The 17963-nt window shown below is 59.9% G+C and overlaps 8 protein-coding genes across 8 annotated transcripts; 5 read left to right on the top strand and 3 right to left on the bottom strand.

The window, feature by feature from the left end:
• Positions 1–1075, top strand: SDRG_13945 (hypothetical protein). Its single transcript, XM_008620046.1, has 5 exons — positions 1–65; positions 118–325; positions 368–476; positions 519–621; positions 665–1075. Exons 1-5 carry the CDS (start codon positions 47–49, stop codon positions 982–984), a joined length of 759 nt encoding a protein of 252 aa, XP_008618268.1. The 5' UTR covers positions 1–46; the 3' UTR covers positions 985–1075.
• Positions 1076–1326: 251 nt separating this feature from the next.
• SDRG_13944 (hypothetical protein) lies at positions 1327–5027 on the top strand. Its single transcript, XM_008620045.1, has 12 exons — positions 1327–1716; positions 1763–1936; positions 1980–2103; positions 2152–2295; positions 2342–2605; positions 2649–3134; positions 3177–3299; positions 3343–3429; positions 3480–3695; positions 3740–4432; positions 4476–4579; positions 4628–5027. The coding sequence occupies exons 1-12, from the start codon at positions 1331–1333 to the stop codon at positions 4995–4997; spliced, it is 3171 nt and encodes a 1056-aa protein (XP_008618267.1). The 5' UTR covers positions 1327–1330; the 3' UTR covers positions 4998–5027.
• Positions 5028–5517: 490 nt separating this feature from the next.
• Positions 5518–8121, bottom strand: SDRG_13943 (hypothetical protein). The gene is made up of 5 exons (XM_008620044.1): positions 7602–8121; positions 7398–7555; positions 6673–7354; positions 5762–6631; positions 5518–5716 (listed from the first exon to the last, which is right to left on the bottom strand). Exons 1-5 carry the CDS (start codon positions 8091–8093, stop codon positions 5555–5557), a joined length of 2364 nt encoding a protein of 787 aa, XP_008618266.1. The 5' UTR covers positions 8094–8121; the 3' UTR covers positions 5518–5554.
• Positions 8122–8597: 476 nt separating this feature from the next.
• SDRG_13942 (hypothetical protein) lies at positions 8598–10095 on the bottom strand. The gene is made up of 3 exons (XM_008620043.1): positions 9292–10095; positions 8938–9249; positions 8598–8890 (listed from the first exon to the last, which is right to left on the bottom strand). The coding sequence occupies exons 1-3, from the start codon at positions 10021–10023 to the stop codon at positions 8672–8674; spliced, it is 1263 nt and encodes a 420-aa protein (XP_008618265.1). The 5' UTR covers positions 10024–10095; the 3' UTR covers positions 8598–8671.
• A 2119-nt stretch (positions 10096–12214) lies between these two features.
• On the top strand, positions 12215–13900 carry SDRG_13941 (hypothetical protein; the record flags this gene model as incomplete). The annotated part of the gene is made up of 1 exon (XM_008620042.1): positions 12215–13900. One exon carries the CDS (start codon positions 12215–12217, stop codon positions 13832–13834), a length of 1620 nt encoding a protein of 539 aa, XP_008618264.1. The 3' UTR covers positions 13835–13900.
• A 407-nt stretch (positions 13901–14307) lies between these two features.
• Positions 14308–16287, bottom strand: SDRG_13940 (hypothetical protein; the record flags this gene model as incomplete). The annotated part of the gene is made up of 1 exon (XM_008620041.1): positions 14308–16287. The coding sequence occupies one exon, from the start codon at positions 16285–16287 to the stop codon at positions 14308–14310; it is 1980 nt and encodes a 659-aa protein (XP_008618263.1).
• A 303-nt stretch (positions 16288–16590) lies between these two features.
• On the top strand, positions 16591–17008 carry SDRG_13939 (hypothetical protein; the record flags this gene model as incomplete). Its single annotated transcript, XM_008620040.1, has 1 exon — positions 16591–17008. The coding sequence occupies exon 1, from the start codon at positions 16775–16777 to the stop codon at positions 17006–17008; it is 234 nt and encodes a 77-aa protein (XP_008618262.1). The 5' UTR covers positions 16591–16774.
• A 34-nt stretch (positions 17009–17042) lies between these two features.
• On the top strand, positions 17043–17963 carry SDRG_13938 (hypothetical protein; the record flags this gene model as incomplete). The annotated part of the gene is made up of 1 exon (XM_008620039.1): positions 17043–17963. A coding segment is annotated over exon 1 (915 nt), but the record flags the coding sequence as incomplete, so codon positions are not given.

Genomic DNA, 17963 nt, shown 5'->3' with positions numbered 1-17963 from the left:
GGACAGGCGATCGATCGTCCAACATCCTTTGATCCTGACGCAGTCGATGCGAAGCCAAGCCACCGGTGCGCTCACATCGCTCTTCGCGGACGAGCCTCTCACTGCTCTCTTCTCTAGCGGCGACCTTGTCTCTGCTCAGCCTCGGCTGCCTCTTTGCTGCGACGCTGCATCCGTTCTGGCTGACGCAGTCGTTCGACGCGCCCAACAACGTCCACGTCATCCAGGGCTTTGGCCTCTTTGGGTTTTACTCGACTGTCGAGCACGCATCGCAGCTCACAACGCCGTTCCTGGCCTCTTCCACGTATGTTAGCTACGGCGCCCTTTGGTAAGCGACTGCTCCTCGCCACTGTACGAGTGACACGAGTAGTGCCAGCGACTTTAACGCGCCCAACTGGATGTACGGCACGCTGCGCGACTACCAAAGCAAGCTCTGCGACGCGACCTGGAGTTTGACGCACGTTCTGCATCTGTTGACGGTACGTCCTTCTGCGCTCTCCGTGCCAACTAGCTAATGGTAGCTCGCGTTAAACCTCGTGGCGCTGACGTTCAACTTGCGCACGCTCCACACTCTCGAGTGGACGGCGGCCGAGACAGTTGCGGGCCTCACCACGATGGCCAACGGTCATTTATAGCTTGAGGAGTTGTTGCGTCATGGATTCACTAGGCTTCTTGCAGCTCTGCGTGCTGATGCTTTGGAGCCTCCAGCTCAAGCCCAGCATCACCGACATTGAGGTCGTCAACCAAAACCTCGTGGCCTGCGCTACCTGGCGCCACTGGAGCTGCTGGGGCTTTGGCGTAAGCTTCTACCTCGCGGCCTTGGCCGTCCTCTGGACGCTTCTCACCTTCTCCGCGATCTCGTCTGGCCGACGGCAAAAGATCCGCCGCCAGCGCAAGGAGGCTGTGCGCCGCCTGCTCGATGCCCCGCAAACCGTGGCCGTGCGCACCTTGTCGATGGCGTCCAGCTACCGCGAGACGCGCGACTAGGGTCGCCAATACTAGTCCTTCATGTATATTCTAGTCGACTATAGTGCACTATGTTGTTCCGTTGGGGAAGACCACTTGAAGTTGACGCCGATACCTTTCCGTGTATCTTGCCGAATTCTTGGCGCCAAGCTGGCGCGGATTCAGTGCCTGCATAGGCGCGTCAGCGCCGCCCTCCGACTACTAACTAATTGATTATTCCAGCTAGGACATTGTTGAGCTGCGGCCTTGCATCATCGTACTCGTCGCCATCGGCGCCGACCGACTGGACCAAGAACTTGGTGTTGCTTTCGACTGTTTTAAACATGTCGGCGGCTGTTTTTTTTTAATTCAAAAAAGCAACGGCAGCATGGCAGGAGCGGACGGCGATGTGCTGCGGGCCGACCTGCACGAGGTCCTTGGCGCGGTCGTGGACGACGTGTCTGAGCACGACGCGGGCTTCCACATGTCCAAGAACCTCCAGAGCCTCCAGGCGCTGTACGATGGCGACGCCAATTGCTACCTCCACGCGCTGCAACTGGCGCTCGTCGGGCCTCTCAAGCACGACGGCCGCGGCCGGTCGAGCCAGGACATTGAGCGCCTCCTTCGCATTGTCAGCGCCGTGAGCTACGCGCCGGGCGACTTTGCGCGCTTCGTGCGCTTTGCGCTGCGCGGCTGCGAGGCCGAGGACCGCAACGTCCGCTTCCACTGCACGCAGCTCACGGGCCATTTGCTCGGCCACGCTACCGACATCTCGTACGTGCCATTGACCCACTCCATGGCCTCATGCGATGGGATGTAGCGACGAACTCTGGGAGGACGTGGCCAAGATCATACTGCAGCGCGCGAAAGACAAGTTCCCTACCATCCGCGCCGCGAGCGTCGTCGCCTTGCAGCTGCTCCAAACGCTCTCCGTCGACGACGTCGAAGCGATCTCTACCGCCGTGCTGCGCCTCGCCGTGACCGACCCGAGCAAGTACGCATGTCTCCGTACGTCCTGGCCTTACATTGGCGCGAAGGGAGGTCCGTGTTGCCGCCACGGAGAAGGTCGCCGTGCTCAATACGTCGATCGGCGACCTCTTGATCCGCGTCCGCGACGTCTCGCCCGACGTCCGCGCGACCGTCTTCAAGGTGCTCGCCACGGTAACTGAGAGCGCTGCTTGGCCTTCTCCTAGTGACATCAATGGGTAGGTCGACACGGCTGCGATCCTGTCACCGTCGGACCGCGTGCACATGCTGGACCAGGGCATGAACGACCGCGACGAGAGCGTCGTCTCGGCGTGCCAGGACATGGTGCTCGCGTGGCTGCGCCGCGTGAACGGGTCGCCCGTCGAGGTAGAGCAGCGTTATTTTGCTGCCGTGCCTCATCGCGCTCGAATAGCTCTTGTCGCAGCTCACGATCGAGAAGGCGCCGGCCGTGTGCTCGTCGCTCTGTCGATGGCTCCTCAAGACACACGCGACCGACCTCTCGACGCCCAATATCAAGGACAAGGCGCTCTTTGGGAGTGCCCTTAGCGTCGCCGACGCCTTCTTCTGGAAGGAGCAATGTCAGTACTATCAAAGTATCAAGCACGACGAGATGCTCGAGCTGCTTTTGCCGACTATCTCGTCGTACTGCGATCTGCTCCGGCACCTCCACACCTCGGTATATATTTTGTTTTGTATCAAGGTTTCAACCGCCAACGTAGCTCGCCGACGCCGTCGACGAGGCCGAGAAGGACCAAGTGCTCGTCGTCGGGCAGTACGTGCTGCAGCTGGGCGTCGCACTGGACTTTCAGGACGAGGTCGGGCGCCGCCAGCTCATCCACCTTCTCCGAACGTTCTTCCAGTCGATCGCGTTCGAGTCCAAGTGGCTCCATGACGCAGTCATGCTGCTCGCGATGATCTGCCGGTCGACCGAGTTTGAGTTTGTCCAGTACATGACGGAGATCACGAGCGACCTCTACGACCAAATGCAAGAGATGGACTCGATGAGCCTCGAGACGCGGACCGAGCTCACGGAGCGCCTCGACGCTGTCGACGCGCAGCTCGAAGACGAGTCGCTCTCGCCACAGGCGTACGACGCCCTCTCGGCCGAAGCGCTCGCCCTCGAGAAGCAGCTCGAAGAGCCCAAGACGCTGCAGTGGCTGCGCTGCCTCGAGCTCGCGGCCAAGCTCCTCCAGTTTACGCGCCAGGTACTTGTCGTTCTCGGGCCGACTGACGAAGTTTGGATATAGAACCTGCGCAACGCGACGATCGCCGGCGTCCTGCACATGATTCTGCCCGCGATCGACAGCGACATCCCCGCGCTCCGAGAGAAAGGCCTCGAAGGCCTCGGGCTCTACTGCCTCCTCGACCGCGTACGCCATCGACATATCAAGTTGATACATTGACACTTTGTAGCACATGGCGGCCAAGCACGCGATTGTGTTTTGGCGTGTCCTCAACGCCGACGACGAAGACGGCGACTCGAAGCACGTGTGCATCCAAGTACGACTCTCACTCGCCCTCACTCTCACTCACTCTCTGTATGCGTGCAGGTTCTCCTCGACTTTTTCACAGCGTTCAAGCAGTTTGAAGTGCTTCCGGTGGTCGAGGACGACGAGGTTGTCACGTCGCGCGTGATCCTCGACGGCCTCGCAACCTACTTTTGCGTCGACCAGCGCGAGCTCGACGAGTGGGACCTGCCGACGCAGACGCTCGTGGTCCGCGGCTTCATCAAGCTCTTCCTGCTCGGCCGCATCCAGGACCTCGAGGTGCTCCTCTTTCACTTGCAAGTTCCACTGAACGCGATCTGTAGACGCTGCAACACCTCTTGGAGCTCTACTTCCACCCGTTCCTCAAGGAAATGGTCATCTCGGACGAGCACGGCTTTTGCTCCGAGACGCTGCAGATGCTCACAGTGTTTTACCACGCGGCCGACTGCGCTCTCATCAGCAGCGCGAGCCACCACGTGCTGTCGCGCGCGCTCTATGGCGTGTCGTCGGTGCCGTTTGCCGAGGCGGCGCCGTACCTGTTGCAGCTCTTGCAGCACCCGCGGCGGGACGGCTCCTGCGACATCAACCACCACAACAAGGTGGCGATCTGGGTCTGCGTCGAGATGCTCGCGTTGCACGAAGTCACCAACGTGATTGCGCGCGCGTCCAAGAAGCAGTTCCTGCACCAGTGGTGGACGCTGCTCCAGAACCTCGAGTGGTCGGTCGACGCGCCAGCCAACGACGACGAGACCGAAGACGACGACGACGCGCCGATCGCACGTAGCCGCAAACGAGACGACGTCAAGGTCGAAGCAGGTGTCTCTGCGCATGACGCACCGCCGACCGATGACGCGCCGCCGACCGATGACGCGCCGCCGACCGACGACGTGCTGCTCTACATCTTGCTCGATGAAGTGTGCACGCTCGTGCCCGAGAATGCAAAGCTCAAGGCCAAGATGGCTGCCGCGTTTGGCGAGTCGTTCAAGTGCGAGCTCACGGATGCGATTCAAACTTGGGTATTGCAGGACGGGTGTGCTGAGGTTCAGTCAATGCCTGTAGATGGTCAACGCCGTCGGGACGCGCAAGGACGTGCTGAGCAAGGGCGTGTACAAGCGCGGCATGCAGTACCGCGCGGCGCCCAAGCGCGAGGCCAACGACAGCGTGTACGTCGCCGGCTGCTTGCGGCTACGTTCTGACATGATATCTGATAGCACGGAAGAGGAGGAGCTCGGGAGCGACGCGATCGAGAGCGACGAGAGCGACGGCGAGAGCCGCAAGTCGCGCAAAACGCGCACCAAGGCGAGTGCGGCGCCGACGCGGGCGACGACGGCGCGTCAGTCCAAGAGCGCCGCCGCGGCCAAACTCAAAGCGTCGATTTCGAGCGACGAGGCGTCGGCCATTGAGATTGAGGACGACTCGTCTGCGATTGAGATTGAGGATGACGAGGAAGACGAGGAGGAAGAGACCAAAGACGCGGAAGAGAAGAAGACGCCCGTCAAGATGGAAGCCACGGACGACGGTGACGAGAACGCGTCGATGGGCGACGATGACGACGACGCGTCGATGAGCGACAACGAGTGAGCACTGTTGTCGTCGTAATGAATGCTGTGTTGTCGATTTGGAGGCATGCACTGTCTGGAACCCAATCCACTGTATGGAAACCAATCCAAGCCAGTGTATTTTGACCGTGTGCAGCGGTTGTCCAAGTGGTTGTGATGGGCGCGTGCTGGAGCGAGCAGAAGACGATTTGCCGATGGCCCTGGACGGCTCGGCTTGTCGGTCCCACGGACGCCGACGCACAGCACGTCGCCAACGTCGACTTATGGGCGCGCGTGTCGCACCCTACCCCAACCCTAACCTCTGCTTCCCTACATGCTCATGTGGCGCCAAAAGCTACCAAGGGCGATCGACATGGCGTCTACTTGCGTCACGACCGACAAGGCGCTCGTGACCGCCGCCTGGAGCGGCATCGCGCGCTCCCGAGACGTCGAGTCGAGCACCCGAGCCCACATCTTTGGAGTGCTCCTCGTCCAGGGGCCCTTGATCGTCGCATCGCTCGACCAGCGCTGTCTGCAGACTGTCGAGCGACGACGTCGTCGGCTTTGCTACAAAACAGAGACTGTTGATGTTTGTACTGATTACACTTCCTGGAGCAGCGACGCCTCCGTCTTGGCGAGCATCTTGACGAGGAGCGACCGCTTAAAGGCCTTGGCGAGTCCCGTCGCGAGGTGGAGGTAGCCGAGCCGGACGGCCTTGTCGCCCTTGATCTCGCCGAGGTCCTTGAGCACCGTGGCCGTGTCCTACACCGCTTCAACTCAGAACGCAAGCAAGACGATATGTGGTACCTTGGTCTGAAACGACCGGCTGCGAATGCGGACAGCGACGCCCTTCCAGACGCTGCTGTTCTCAATGATGATGTGGTACACGCGCCGACTCAGGAGCTTCTCGTCGTCGTCGTCGTCGTTGGTCGTCACACCGAGACGCGTCGCGGTCGCGGCCATGACCTTTTGCGCGTCCTCGCCCGTCACGGACAGCGGGACGCTGAGCAGCGCCGTCTCCGGAGACGTGGGCGACGGGTGCGTCGGGCTGCTCTTCCCCGACGTCTTCCATTGCTTCTTGTACTTCTGGCGCGACCGCTGGCGGCGCGACGAGTGACTCGAGGACGGCGACCCGAGTGCCGCGGCCTCGTCGGCGGCTTCGCCTTGCAGGATGAGGTCGTCGCCCTTCTTGGTCGCCGACTTCTTGTACGGCGACCCGAGCGAAAACTCGAGCTTGCGGCGCTTCGAACCCTCGACCGTGTGCTCGTCCTTCTCCGGGTCTGAGAACGGGTTGCGGAGCAGCTCGTTCCTGAGCACCGTCGGAATGTAGTCTGACATGACCTCGACCGTCAGCGAAAACTTGGCGTGGTCACTGGTGGCCAAGGTCGACGCGCTCGGCGCCAGGCGCGCGAGGGTCCCGGTCCACTCGGTCGCCCGCGCCACCTCCCGCGACGGAGCCACCGTCCGGCGCTGCGCCGCGTGCGCCTGCAGCAGCTGCGTCCGCGTGAGGAGGCCCGGCGCTTGGACCGTCACCACCTCCTTTGTCGTCCGGAACGGCGACTGCGACGGCGTCGAGTGGGGAGAGACGTGGTTGCTGCTGCTCGTTGGGCGCGCCGACGGCTTCTCGCTGCTCTCGACCATCGCCACGTCCTTCATACGCGTGAGGTGGTTGGTCACCTAGTCCCGATGAGAGCTTCAGATGTGGCAAATGAGTTTACCTGGTAGCAACGTCCGTTCTCGGGCAGTTCCGGCACGAGCTCGTGGAGGTTGTAGCGCTTGAGGATCTTGCGCAGCGGGAGGCTGTAGTAGCTCGGGCAGCTCAGGACGTACGTCGAGAACGCGTCCTTCCAGCTTGGCGACATGGTCTTCGCCTGAAAGAGCCACGCATTCGCCGGCGTCGTCGGCTGGTGCTGCCGCGCCGCGTCCACGAGCAGCGAAAAGAGTACCGGGTAGTTGTACGGCAACAGGACGAGGTGCGTGGCCGCGGCCGTCGTACGCAGAAACCCAAACGGCTCGCCCAGCCGGCCGTCGCCCTTCGAGTTGGCCATGTACACAAGCCAGCGCGCGCCCCGTGGCGGCGACGGGTTCAAAGTCGACTCGATCAGATACGAGTCGGTCGGGAACTTGAGCGTGTCGAGCACGAGCTGGTTGGTCGCAGCGTCCGTCGGCGACTCGACCGACCGCCTATAGACGAGCGTTGGGTGCGCGTCGCGAAGGCCGAGGCTCGTCGTGTTGCGGTCGACCCAGAACGCCTCCGGGATCGGCCACGAGTAGTCGCGGCCGAGCGTCGCGCTGGGCGTGAGTGCGTTCTTCGTCGGCGCGAACGTCTCGCCGTCCGAGCCGTCGCACGCAAACTTGACGAGCACGCCGGGCTTCATGCGCGCAATGATCGACTCGACCCTAGGAGACAATGAGGACAAGCGTGATGGCAGCGAGGGCGCACTCTTTCTCGAGCATCGGCTTGGTCACGCGGCCGTTTGTAAAGAGGTGCAGCGTCCCGCCCGTCTCTTCGCAGAGCGACGAGTAGAACGGCGGGTTGATTGCCGGCGCCTTGCTCGTGAGCGACTCGGCCGAGAGCTGGACGGCAAACGTAAAGAGGCGCTACGTACGCGCATGAGCTGCGAACGAATGATACGTCGATAGGTACCTGGTCCCAGCGAAAGGGCTGGCGCGTGAGGTCGAGCGCCGAGAGGCTCGTGGGCGGCACGACGAGGTCGGGCTGCACGCCGTCGAGCGTCGTGAGCGCGCCGGCGTCCGTGATGAGCACGACGTGCGACATATGCGCGTTGAAGGGCAGGCGCCCGAGGCCGTAGTTGTCGCAAAAGATCTTGGCGCGCTCGCGGTTGATCAAGTCGAAGGCCGTCGAGAGCGCGCCGCCGACGTCGCTCAAGTCGCGCGCCTCGAGGTACTTGAGCTCGCGGTAGAAGAGGTCGCGGTTGGTCGAGTGCTCCATGCCGACGACGACGCCGCTGAAGGTCACGAGCATGAAGTGCATGTAGTTGACGCGGTTGAGGCTGCGCGCGAGCAGCTTCTTGGCCATCGTCTCGACCAGAGACTTGGCAAAGTCGAGGAGCGACATGCCACACGCGCTCTTCTGCGCCATGGACGCGCTCGTGTCCACGACGAACGTCACCAGCATGCCTGCCAACGGGAAATGGCGTTTTATGGGTTTTTCTTACACTTGGTGTTTGTATGCTGCGCTCGCATGCGGTCGAGAGGTCTCGCGTGTTCATTGGCCAAAAAGAATCGAAAGAAGCAAGGCCATTGGGCGAAACCGGTTATTTGCTGGCAGCACCAGCGCACGATATTCCAACCAACCGCAACACACGAGACAGAGAATGAGTGTACCACAAAGCACAACGCAAAGTGGCAGCGTCCGACTGCTGCCACTGGCTGTACAGTCCCCCATCAACGGGCCTCTCCCGTAGGACAAAACATACGAAGCCTGGCCTAGCTTAGTAGTGTTGACTTGGGCTAGGCTCACACCGAGTGCCCCACAACTGTACTGTATGCGATGGTTGCACACACCCAGCAGCTGCAGCGCTCATGCGTCTCCTGGAGCTAGCCGAAGACCTGCTGCGGCGAACGTGTCTGCTTGATGTGAACCTAGATCACTATTGCTTGCTTCGGTCAACGCAGCAACTACGGACAGGCTTGGTTGGTATTAGGAGGTATTATCGAATTGAAATTGCTAGCGCGGGATGCCACGATTGCGTCTTAACCTTCGTCGTTGGTGCTGGGGTTTTGGGCGCTCGCCGCGTACGCATCGTAGAGCGACGCGTTCTCACTTACATAGTAGCCGTGGGCGTTGAGGAAGGCGGCGAAGCGCGTGAGGAGCTCTTCGGTCGGTCGATTACCGTGCTGCGCCGTGCCAGAGGGCTTGAGGAAGCGCACCCACGCCATGAGATTCTCCTTGTAGTCGCGCAGAGACACAGCCTACAACGCCAACTTTCTCAGCAACCATCACGTGAGCCATCGATGACCTTGAAGCAGTCCTTGAAGAACGGCTGGACGAGCTCGGTCATGCAGACGTTGACGATGGTCGGGAGCGCGTCGTTGTCGTAGGACGCCGGCTCGACTTGGACCGTAAACTCGACGCGAGCCCCTGCCATGTGGCGCAGCAGCGCGAAGTCGTTGGCCGAGACCTCGTCGATGTAGTCGATTCCGTCCTGGCGCATGCGCTGGAGTTGGCGGTACGTGGTCGTTCTCGAGACTGTTTGCGCACGATGGTAGTTCTGCCCCTCAAGCATGTCCAGGATATCGGGAAAGATCTTCATCTTGGTGACAAGCACCGTCTACGACACATGTCAAGACCACCCGTTTACGACTAGGACAACCTGCGACGCGCCGCTCGTATCCTTGTAGCCAAGCGCCTTGGGCGTCTCGAACGTGCGGACAATGTACCCGAGCGGTCTGTCGCCCCCCATGGTCTGCAGGATGGTCCGGAGCTCCGTGTCCTGGTCCACGTAGAGGCTTTGCTTGGTCGGGTCAAGACCAATCAAGTAGTAGGAGGCATCGGAGAGCTCGATGCCGAGCGTCTCCAGATGGTCCACGACGTTGGTGCCAAGGTCGATGCTGAAGGGGTGGTCATTGACCGGTGACGGCCGAGCGCGCTCCCAGGCGCAGTGGCGGTGGAACAGCGAACCGGTGCCTGCGATGGGCGAGCGGTTGCCGGCGCACGTCACGAATGCGCTCTCGATCCCAGCGTTGCCTAAGCAGTGCATGACCCCTTCGATGGACATACGGCACTGCGCGTTCTTCTCGAGAATGTGCAACTGGTGCACGGGCAGCGGCGGCGCGTTGGCGTCGCGAAGGCTGGCGAGCAGAGCCTTGTTGGCAAATACTGCACAAAAATACGCTCTTTGCACGACGGTCACGAGACGGGCCACATGGCTGAGCGGCGCGTAGATCTCGATCGGGCCATCGACCACCGCGACCCACTGGTGCTTGTCCGTGACGTTTTCGTTGTTGGTGTTGGTCGCCGCCAGCGTCGTAGCCCCGAGGGTGTGCCACTGCTTGAGACACGCTACGGACATGACGCCGTGGTAGCCCTTGATGTCGGCGATCATCACTACGATCTGAGAGTGCGCTTGCGACTTTTCTTTGCCAACAAGTGAGTGGCCGCGCCGCTTCGATCCGGAGGCAGGGTTGTGATTGGTGGAATCAAGAAAGGTCAGCCGACGACCCCACCTGCAACCATTCCCTACTTGAAAGCAAAATATAAGAGCGTGGATTCCGCAGCGTCATTGGCTCGCCAAGTTGCTCGAGCGCTGAATTGCGATTTGCTTGGAGCGTGGCAACAGTCCGAGAAGGCTACGTCCCCACGATCTTTGGCTTCGTCAGCAGCCGTGCCAGGGTCGCGAGTGAGACCCACCGAAGCACCATCAAGAGAGTACAGGTGGGAGGAGCCTCGTAGTGCCAGCCCAAATGCGATTAATAATGTGCTGTCCTTCCCTGTACTAACTCTCGGTGTATCTGGTTGGACAAAATCAAGCCCCACTCCTGTCCGGGCGCCGGACCGTCCGGGTGTCCGGATAACGTCCGGATAAAAGTACCCGGACTGTCCGGGCGACCGGTTTGATCCGGATAATAGTTTTAGGGATTCGGAAGTCCTGAAGTCCTGAAATATTTTTTTTGAAAAACGTGCGAAAATTGAGAAATCCCTGGCTCCAGCACTTGGCCGATTTAGCGATGGAACTCGTAAAATTTTCGATATTGGCATGCCGTCCTTCAGATGCGCATGACCGAAGAAACTGAAAGTTGGACATTGGAAAATGAACATTGCGTTTCTTATGCATAGCGTACTCGCGCTAACTTAATCTATGAGATCGTGCTTTGTGTCGGGGGCGCAACCAGAGCACCTCGGTCGTCCGACGAAACTGCGCTCAGGCCGAATCCAGATAACAAGGTCTCGCGCGCGGATCGTGCCGGTGGCACTGATAACATTTTTAGGTTCTTTTCGCACCAGGGTCGGCGCGGCCCTGCGGGCCTACCCGCCTCCACCTGGGCGACCCATCGATAATGAATTCCTTTAACGGGAAAGACCGGGGCTCACTCGTCGCCAAGGCACGGCCTGCACAAAAGCCAACGCCCAACCTCCGCTGCGCTACGGTGCGCAGGCTTTTCTGGGCCGATGCTCTGTCGTCGCTCGCAGCAATTTGGTTCGAGTTGTTATACAACGTTACGTTAACTGAGCGGTCGAGTGTGCGAGCGATTCAAGAAAGAGTGCGGTTGCTGAATCTTGGGTAACCCGGCGTCGACCTTGACCCTTGCTGCCAATTTTGCAGACCTCAAAGCTGAAAAGACGGTCGAGCTGTTGCACACCGTTCCGGAACTTATCGGCGTTATGGAACATGAATACAAGTCAAGACGTGGTCGCATTACATTTACACGAATGTTGGTTGTGGTTCGAGCCTGCAGTTGCAATCATCTACATTTCCACGACGGCGAGCCAACTTTTCACAGTCGGTCGCAGTCGCAGCGTTGGCGTCGGTCGTCGTCACAGCGTTGGCGTCGGTCGTCGTCGCCGCAACGCAACAGCACCGGTCGTCGTCGCCGCAATTCAACGGTAGCGGCGGCGTGGGACGCAACGGCGTATGTCGTCGGCCGCAATGGCGTGGGTTGTGGCACTGGCGTCGGCGTCGGTCGCTGTACTGGCCGCACTGGCATCGGCGTCGGTCGCTGTACTGGCCGCACTGGCATCGGCGTCGGTAGCGTGGTAGTAGTGTTCGTGGCTGGATCGGCGTGGTCGTCGGCATCGTCGGTCGTAGTGGTACGCGCATGGGCGTGCGCCGTGGCTGCTCCACATGATGCGCCGGCAGAGGGCTAGCCGGCCATTGCCGTCGAGGCGATGGTCATTATTGTTCTGGGTAGCGTTTTGAGGAATGAATGGCTGGTGGACGGCATCCGTCCAAAAACGAAAAAATATTTTTTTAGGCTTTTCTAGGATATCCTTTTTTTAGTCCCTGTCAAACCACCCGGACGGTCCGGGTTTTTTATCCGGACTTTATCCGGTCACCCGGACGGTCCGGCGCCCGGACGAAAAAGGAACCTGGGACAAAATGATCTCAATGATGCGCTCTCATTGGCCCAGAGCAGATAAAGCCGTGCATTGTGCAAGGCCGAAATCGGGCGCGCTAATTGCGTGTGGTAAGACATCCGTGAAGCCGGTTACATTAACCGGCTACAAGGGCACTGAGTGATTGTTCCACTAGGTGAGTGATGGTGTGTCATCGCCAACCTTGCACGTCAGTTTGCAAAATGACCCGTCGAGCGCTGACAGCCCATGATCTTTGGCGCGTCATCGTAAGTTTTCAGCGCGGTCTGTCGGGGGCTGTACGCGAGGTCCGTCAACTCTGCGACTCTGTCCAGTTTGACTACTATGTGACCGACGATACCGAGTATGGCGGCAAGGAGTTTTCCGCCATTCTCAGGCCGCTGCCCGCGCGCTTTCGCTCGCTGCCCTTCTTCACCAAGCGCTTGGAGCCCGACTGCGCCGACACGGAAAATCTATTTCTCACGTTTCCACACCAAGAAGACCAGCTCCCATTCCACTTTGCGATCCTTGAAGGCCACTGGCGGCTCATCGCGCTATTCATCGCATCCGATGCCGAGCTCGTCACGCCTGGGAGCTTTTTACTTGCGATTGCGGCGGGCCACCTCGACGTCGCCCAGAACCTCGCGCTCGCCAACCCTTCCGTCGTTGAGCCCCAAGTTCACTTTGGCTCGGAGATGACCAACACGTACTCGGCCGTCTGCGTCGCTGCAGCCAACGGCCATCTCGAGATCCTGCATTGGTTGCGCGCATCCGGTCATGCAATCGTGTGGCACGCGCTGGTTGCCGCTGCCACGAACGGCCACGACGATGTCGTCGACTACTTGTTCACGTGCGAGCTCTCAACCGGGTCGCCCGACTACACGGCCGTGCACTGGACGCCGTCGCATTCGATGCAGACAGCGCTCACGGCGGCACTCACGCGCGGCCACGCTGGTGTCGTGCGACGACTGCTGCATCACGGACCGTGCACCCTAAAAAAAACGTGGGTGTATTTCGAGTGGGAAGCTACGACCATTCCTGGGCGCGGCCATGTTCAAGCGCTTCAGCACCTTGTCGACGCCAAGGTGGACTGGGAAGCGCTTGATGCGAGTGCCACCGCCAAGCTCTTTTACGACTACGAGTTGTACCCGACGCTCGTGCTCGACGCGACAGACGCCGAGATTGTGACGGCAGTGCGCGCATTGCCCCGAACTCTCCACCTCCAACTGCTTCTTGCTGCGGCGCGCCACGAGACGGTCGAGAAGCTGCAGTCGGTGCTCCGCGGTGTCTTGCGCGCGGATACAACCATGGCACTTGACCAAGCGGCAGCGATTGACGAAGTTCTGGTCAACGCTATTGTTGACGTTGACACGGCGTCAGGGATGCGGTCATTTTTGGACCGTGCGGGCGTGGACGACGCTTTTCTGCTTCAGGCCTGTGGGTGCGGATCGCTCGCCAACGTGCAGTGGCTCTTTGCTACTCTTGGCGCCGTGGGCTTCGCGGCCGCCATGGCAGCAGCAGCAGGCGCTGACCGCCACGACACTGTCCGTTGGCTCCACGACGCGTTTCACTTGAACCACGTACCGGTGCGGGTGCCGGACCCAGTGACGGCCGACAACTGCCACATCAAAGCTAACAAGCTGCTCGACGCCGGCGATATTGATGCGCTCGAGTCCTTGTATGCGTCGTTCTCGCCCCACTTGTCGAAACGCGTGGACTTGAGCGCGGCGAGAGACCAGGCGGCGCGCCACGGCCAGAAGCGCCTGCTCCGGTGGATTGACATCCACGGCTCTGGACCACGTGGTACCAACGCATGGCGTTTCTGGACACGTTTAGTGTCGTGATGGAGCGCAAAATAAAAAAGACTAGGAAAACACTCGAGGGGGTGTTGCTTAGACAGAGAAATAAGCATAGCCATCACGCGGCCTCCGAGCTGGCGCTTGTGTCCATCGTGAGTGGCTTCCAGGAACTTCCAAGCGCAAGTTGCTACGAACACGACCGACCGGGAGTCCACCTGGACAAGCCGACTATGCTAACCTGTTTTAATAGCCGACTATGCTAACCTGTTTTAATAGCCGGCTATTTGTGGTTGTGCGAGGCGCTGGTCGAGTGTGCCGGGCCCCGCGTGCGCGTCTCGTGAGATACCGTAATAAACAGTAAACCTACTGCCGAGGTGTGGAACCGTGATTTTCTTAAAGTACGGCTGCGAACATGATGTCGGCAGATATTGCATGTACATGTAGTAGTACGTACTAGCAAAACATGTACATTTTTATAGTTGTAGCTGGATAAGCAGTCTGGAAGGCAGTCGGCTGTCTTACTTGACGGTGACAGTCGTATTCTTGAGGACCTTGATATTGTACACGAGGCTCGTTACGTCGTTGAGCTGGCCGTCGAGGAGGTGGATGTTGTGGTCGCCGTCCTGCACCACCATGTACGCACCATCATCCGGCACGGATACAGGCAGCGGCAGCGCCGTCGGATACGTGATCGAGTTGGACCGCGTGCTTGAATTGGCCGTGGGGTGCTGCTTGACATTGACGAGCGAGAGCTTCTTGGCCCGGAGCTTCTTCTCTGGCAAGCCAAAACACGTCAAATGGCTCATGAAAAACCACTGTAGCGTGCTCAAGCGGCGCGCGCGGCACATGATCGACGATGCAGCGCTGCGGTCGTCCGCGTCGGGCTCGATACCGTCGACAAAGTCGCACACGATCGAGCTGCTGTTGTACATGGCTTGGCGCGCGAGTGAGTTTTTCGCGAGCAGCTGCCAGTAGCGCCAATTCCAGAGCCGGTCCACGGCCGTGACAAAGAGGACGTTGAGAACGAGGCCGACGCCGACGGACGAGAGCACGCGGAGGTAAAACCCGTCAAAGACGCGGACGCGGATGCCGTCGATGCTTTCGTTGACGTTGCGAATGGACGTCGCGACCGAGTTGTTGTACTCGATGTACGCTGGTACGTAAAAGAGGAGGACGGCGCTGAGGTACACGGACGTGGTCGACGACAAATTGAAAAAACCCATGAGCGCGCTCTGGCCATTGTACGACGCGGTGCTCACCAAGCTCCAGAATATCTTTAGGAGCTTGAGAAAGGCGCAGTTGACCCAGAGAAGCCGGCTCGAGAGCGAAAACATTTGCAGCGAGTAGAGGAATTGCGGCGCCAGATTATTGTACACGTGGACTTCGCGGACAAAGATGAACGAGCTGTTGAGGTCGAGGAGCACCGAGAGCGCATACAAAAGCACAAACAAATCCGAGTTGTAGCAGAACGACGCGTAGCTCAGCGCATAGCTCTGGTACGGAAAGAGCTTGGGTAGGATGACGCGAAGAGCGCGTGTACCGATTCCGTCGACTCTGGTTGGGTCGATTTCAAGCCACTGGACGGTGCGTCGACCGGCGAGGTACCCGCCGATCGCGATCGCGATCGCAGTGAGCTTGATGTAGAGCGCCGCGACGCCGAACGCCGTGTGCGAGATCATGAGCCCGAGAAAGTACGTCGAGCCGGGCACAAAAGTGCTGTTGGTCACGCGAAGCGCCTTTAACGAGTCGTTGTAGACATAGGTAAAATTGCATACGCTGTGCCCGAGCTCCGCTGTCGGCGCACACCCGGTGCAGTACGTCCGGGGGAAGATGCGGTAAAATTTCACGATCTGGGATTGCGGCTGGGAAGTATTTTGAACAAACACATCGTGCGTGAAGCGGAGGTCCGTGCCGGTGCGTCCAGGCACATAGCCGAGATCGAACAACTCGGTGGACTTCATCGATGAGGTGCCCAAGTTGGCCTCGGCGTCATCGGTAAAAAGATGCGTGAGCGCGTTGCCGCGGTAGAACGTCACCGAGTCGGACGCGAGCGCTAGCCGGACTTTGCCAACGCTTGAGATTTCGTACGTTTGGGCAAATATCGGACACAGGTTGGTCGCCCCTGTCAGGGGAAACTCCCCGGCGTTGATGACGTACACGTCGTCACTCTCGGTGACGAGGCGGACAACGGTGGAGTTGGCGATCCATTGACCGATCTTGGAGAGGTCGTGGACGCCGAGGCTCTTCGCGTAGCTGTACTGCGCGTTGAGCTGCTGCGCATTTTGGGCGGCTGCGATCGGCGTGAAGAAGAACTTTCCGTCGCCCAGGTACGCGTTGATGGCCCAGTTGTTGACGATCGCGTCGCTGGCAATGAGCGGAAGGACAAGGAGGCCTCCGATCGTAACTGCGTGCTGGTACAAGCGCCGCCACTGGCTGTAGAGCGAGGACTTTGACTTGACACTCGTCACACCTTCCGTCACGTAGGCGCTTCGTCCCATCGTGTCAAGAGTCGAAATGAAATGAGTGGCTTCACGCCGCATCGCACCTTGGGCGCGCAGTGTGCTATTGCGACGCTTCGCGAAGCGCTCCTCTTGAGCAACCTCATTCAGTCGCACGTGGCCACGACGCTCGAGACACCAACAATTACCAACGTTTAAAGCGGCGACGCCGACATTGGCTGCGCGCGGACGACGCTCTGTACACCAAGACGTAGAAGGCCGCTTGGAGGCGCAGGTCTGTGAAAATCTCGCGCGGAAGTGAGCCGCCGACCCGAGCGCGACAACCAAGAAGGTCGAGAATAGCAAGGAAGAGCTCGAGGCGCGTCGGCAGCGCTTGTTGCACAAGAGCATGCTTGCTCTCGACGCTCGTACAGGCTCGCCAAGTGAGCCGAAAGGCAATACACAAAGCGCCATGTGACGACAAAGGTGAGGACGCCAAGGCGACATTGGCCGATGCTCTCGACAATTTTTGTCGCTCGCTTTGAAAATGGCGCCGAGATCAAGTCGCATCTCGCCGCTTTCGGACGCGCCCGCTGCGGCGCTGGCCAACGGCATGCAGCAGTTTCCCGACACGATTGCGTCGACGCTCATGGCCAAGTGCGATGCGTTTGGCGCACCGGTCATGCACCGCCACAATGACATGGAGGCTGACAGAGGCATGCTGGCGCACCTCGGCTCGAGCACTGCGCCAAGACAGAGATCCTCTCGCGCGACCACGTAATTTCATCATGAGCTTATATCTCTCGGTTCGTATCGCCAACATGCAAGACCCGAACCGCAGGACGACGGACGCGATGCAAGCGCTGCAGTCGATGATGTTTGTGCACTTAATCGACGCACCATTGCTTGCGCTTGTGATGCCCATGCTTCTGCGCGGCTTGACAGACCGCATCTCGGAGACGAAGAAGGCTGCACTTATTTTCGACAACACGTGCTCGATGGTCAACGACGCCAAGGACCTCGCGCTGTACCTCGACACCATCTGCCGGCAGACGCTGCTGCTCGCTCGATTCCTGAGTGCCGCACGGGTTCGTTCAAAGCCCGTGGTATGCTCGCCAAGGGCCAGAGCCACTTCGCGCACCTCGTGCCATGGCTCGGACGAGCTTGATCTCGAGAGTCTCTCCAACGAGTCAGACGGTTACCGCGACGTTGCCATGCACGCTGGCTCGATCGTCTTCAATTCCTACGCGCTTTCGAACAGAAAGGACATCTTGCCTGCGCTCGAGGCCGGTATCTTCGACGACAACTGGCGCATTCGTGAGTCGTCGATCTCGCTCCTTGGCGACTTGGTGTACTGCGTCATGCCCGAGGTTGGTCCGATCCTGCGCGCGAGCCTCGACCTGATGAACCCCGCCGGTATGCGCCTGGGCTACTGCTTGGGTCTTGCCGAGGTCATCCAGTGCTCGCCCAAGAAGCAGCTCGAAGATTTCGTCGAGAGGTTTGTCGTGGCGCTCGAAGATGCCCTTTGCAACGCACTGTCCGAGGTCCGCCGCGCGGCCAGTGATACGTTTGATGTCTTCCACAAGGGCATGGGCTACCGCTCGATCGACGAGCTCATTCCACGCCTCCTCAAGCGTATCACGTCGGTGTATGACCTCGTCCAAGAGTGCTTAAGATCAAATCGCGCGACGTGCGTCCCTACCTCGCACCACGCCTGCTCACAACGCCAACGGCCT

This window comes from Saprolegnia diclina, assembly GCF_000281045.1.
Source record: "Saprolegnia diclina VS20 unplaced genomic scaffold supercont1.65, whole genome shotgun sequence".
Taxonomy (NCBI): Eukaryota; Oomycota; class Saprolegniomycetes; order Saprolegniales; family Saprolegniaceae; genus Saprolegnia; species Saprolegnia diclina.
Note: the sequence above shows the minus strand (reverse complement) of the source record. Positions and strands in the feature narration are given on the sequence as shown.

Excerpts from the sequence above, each read along its gene's own strand:
- SDRG_13943 (XM_008620044.1), bottom strand. The coding sequence starts at position 8,093 with ATGCTGGTGACGTTCGTCGTGGACACGAGCGCGTCCATGGCGCAGAAG. Across the intron at positions 7,355-7,397 it reads AAGCCGATGCTCGAGAAAGA|GGTCGAGTCGATCATTGCGC; the intron begins GTGCGCCCTCGC and ends ATTGTCTCCTAG. Across the intron at positions 6,632-6,672 it reads AGAACGGACGTTGCTACCAG|GTGACCAACCACCTCACGCG; the intron begins GTAAACTCATTT and ends CATCGGGACTAG.
- SDRG_13942 (XM_008620043.1), bottom strand. The coding sequence starts at position 10,023 with ATGATCGCCGACATCAAGGGCTACCACGGCGTCATGTCCGTAGCGTGT. Across the intron at positions 9,250-9,291 it reads ATACGAGCGGCGCGTCGCAG|ACGGTGCTTGTCACCAAGAT; the intron begins GTTGTCCTAGTC and ends CATGTGTCGTAG. Across the intron at positions 8,891-8,937 it reads TCTTCAAGGACTGCTTCAAG|GCTGTGTCTCTGCGCGACTA; the intron begins GTCATCGATGGC and ends TTGGCGTTGTAG.
- SDRG_13944 (XM_008620045.1), top strand. The coding sequence starts at position 1,331 with ATGGCAGGAGCGGACGGCGATGTGCTGCGGGCCGACCTGCACGAGGTC. Across the intron at positions 3,135-3,176 it reads TCCTCCAGTTTACGCGCCAG|AACCTGCGCAACGCGACGAT; the intron begins GTACTTGTCGTT and ends GTTTGGATATAG. Across the intron at positions 4,433-4,475 it reads CGGATGCGATTCAAACTTGG|ATGGTCAACGCCGTCGGGAC; the intron begins GTATTGCAGGAC and ends CAATGCCTGTAG.
- SDRG_13945 (XM_008620046.1), top strand. Across the intron at positions 477-518 it reads ACGTTCTGCATCTGTTGACG|CTCGCGTTAAACCTCGTGGC; the intron begins GTACGTCCTTCT and ends AGCTAATGGTAG. Across the intron at positions 622-664 it reads CCTCACCACGATGGCCAACG|GCTTCTTGCAGCTCTGCGTG; the intron begins GTCATTTATAGC and ends TGGATTCACTAG.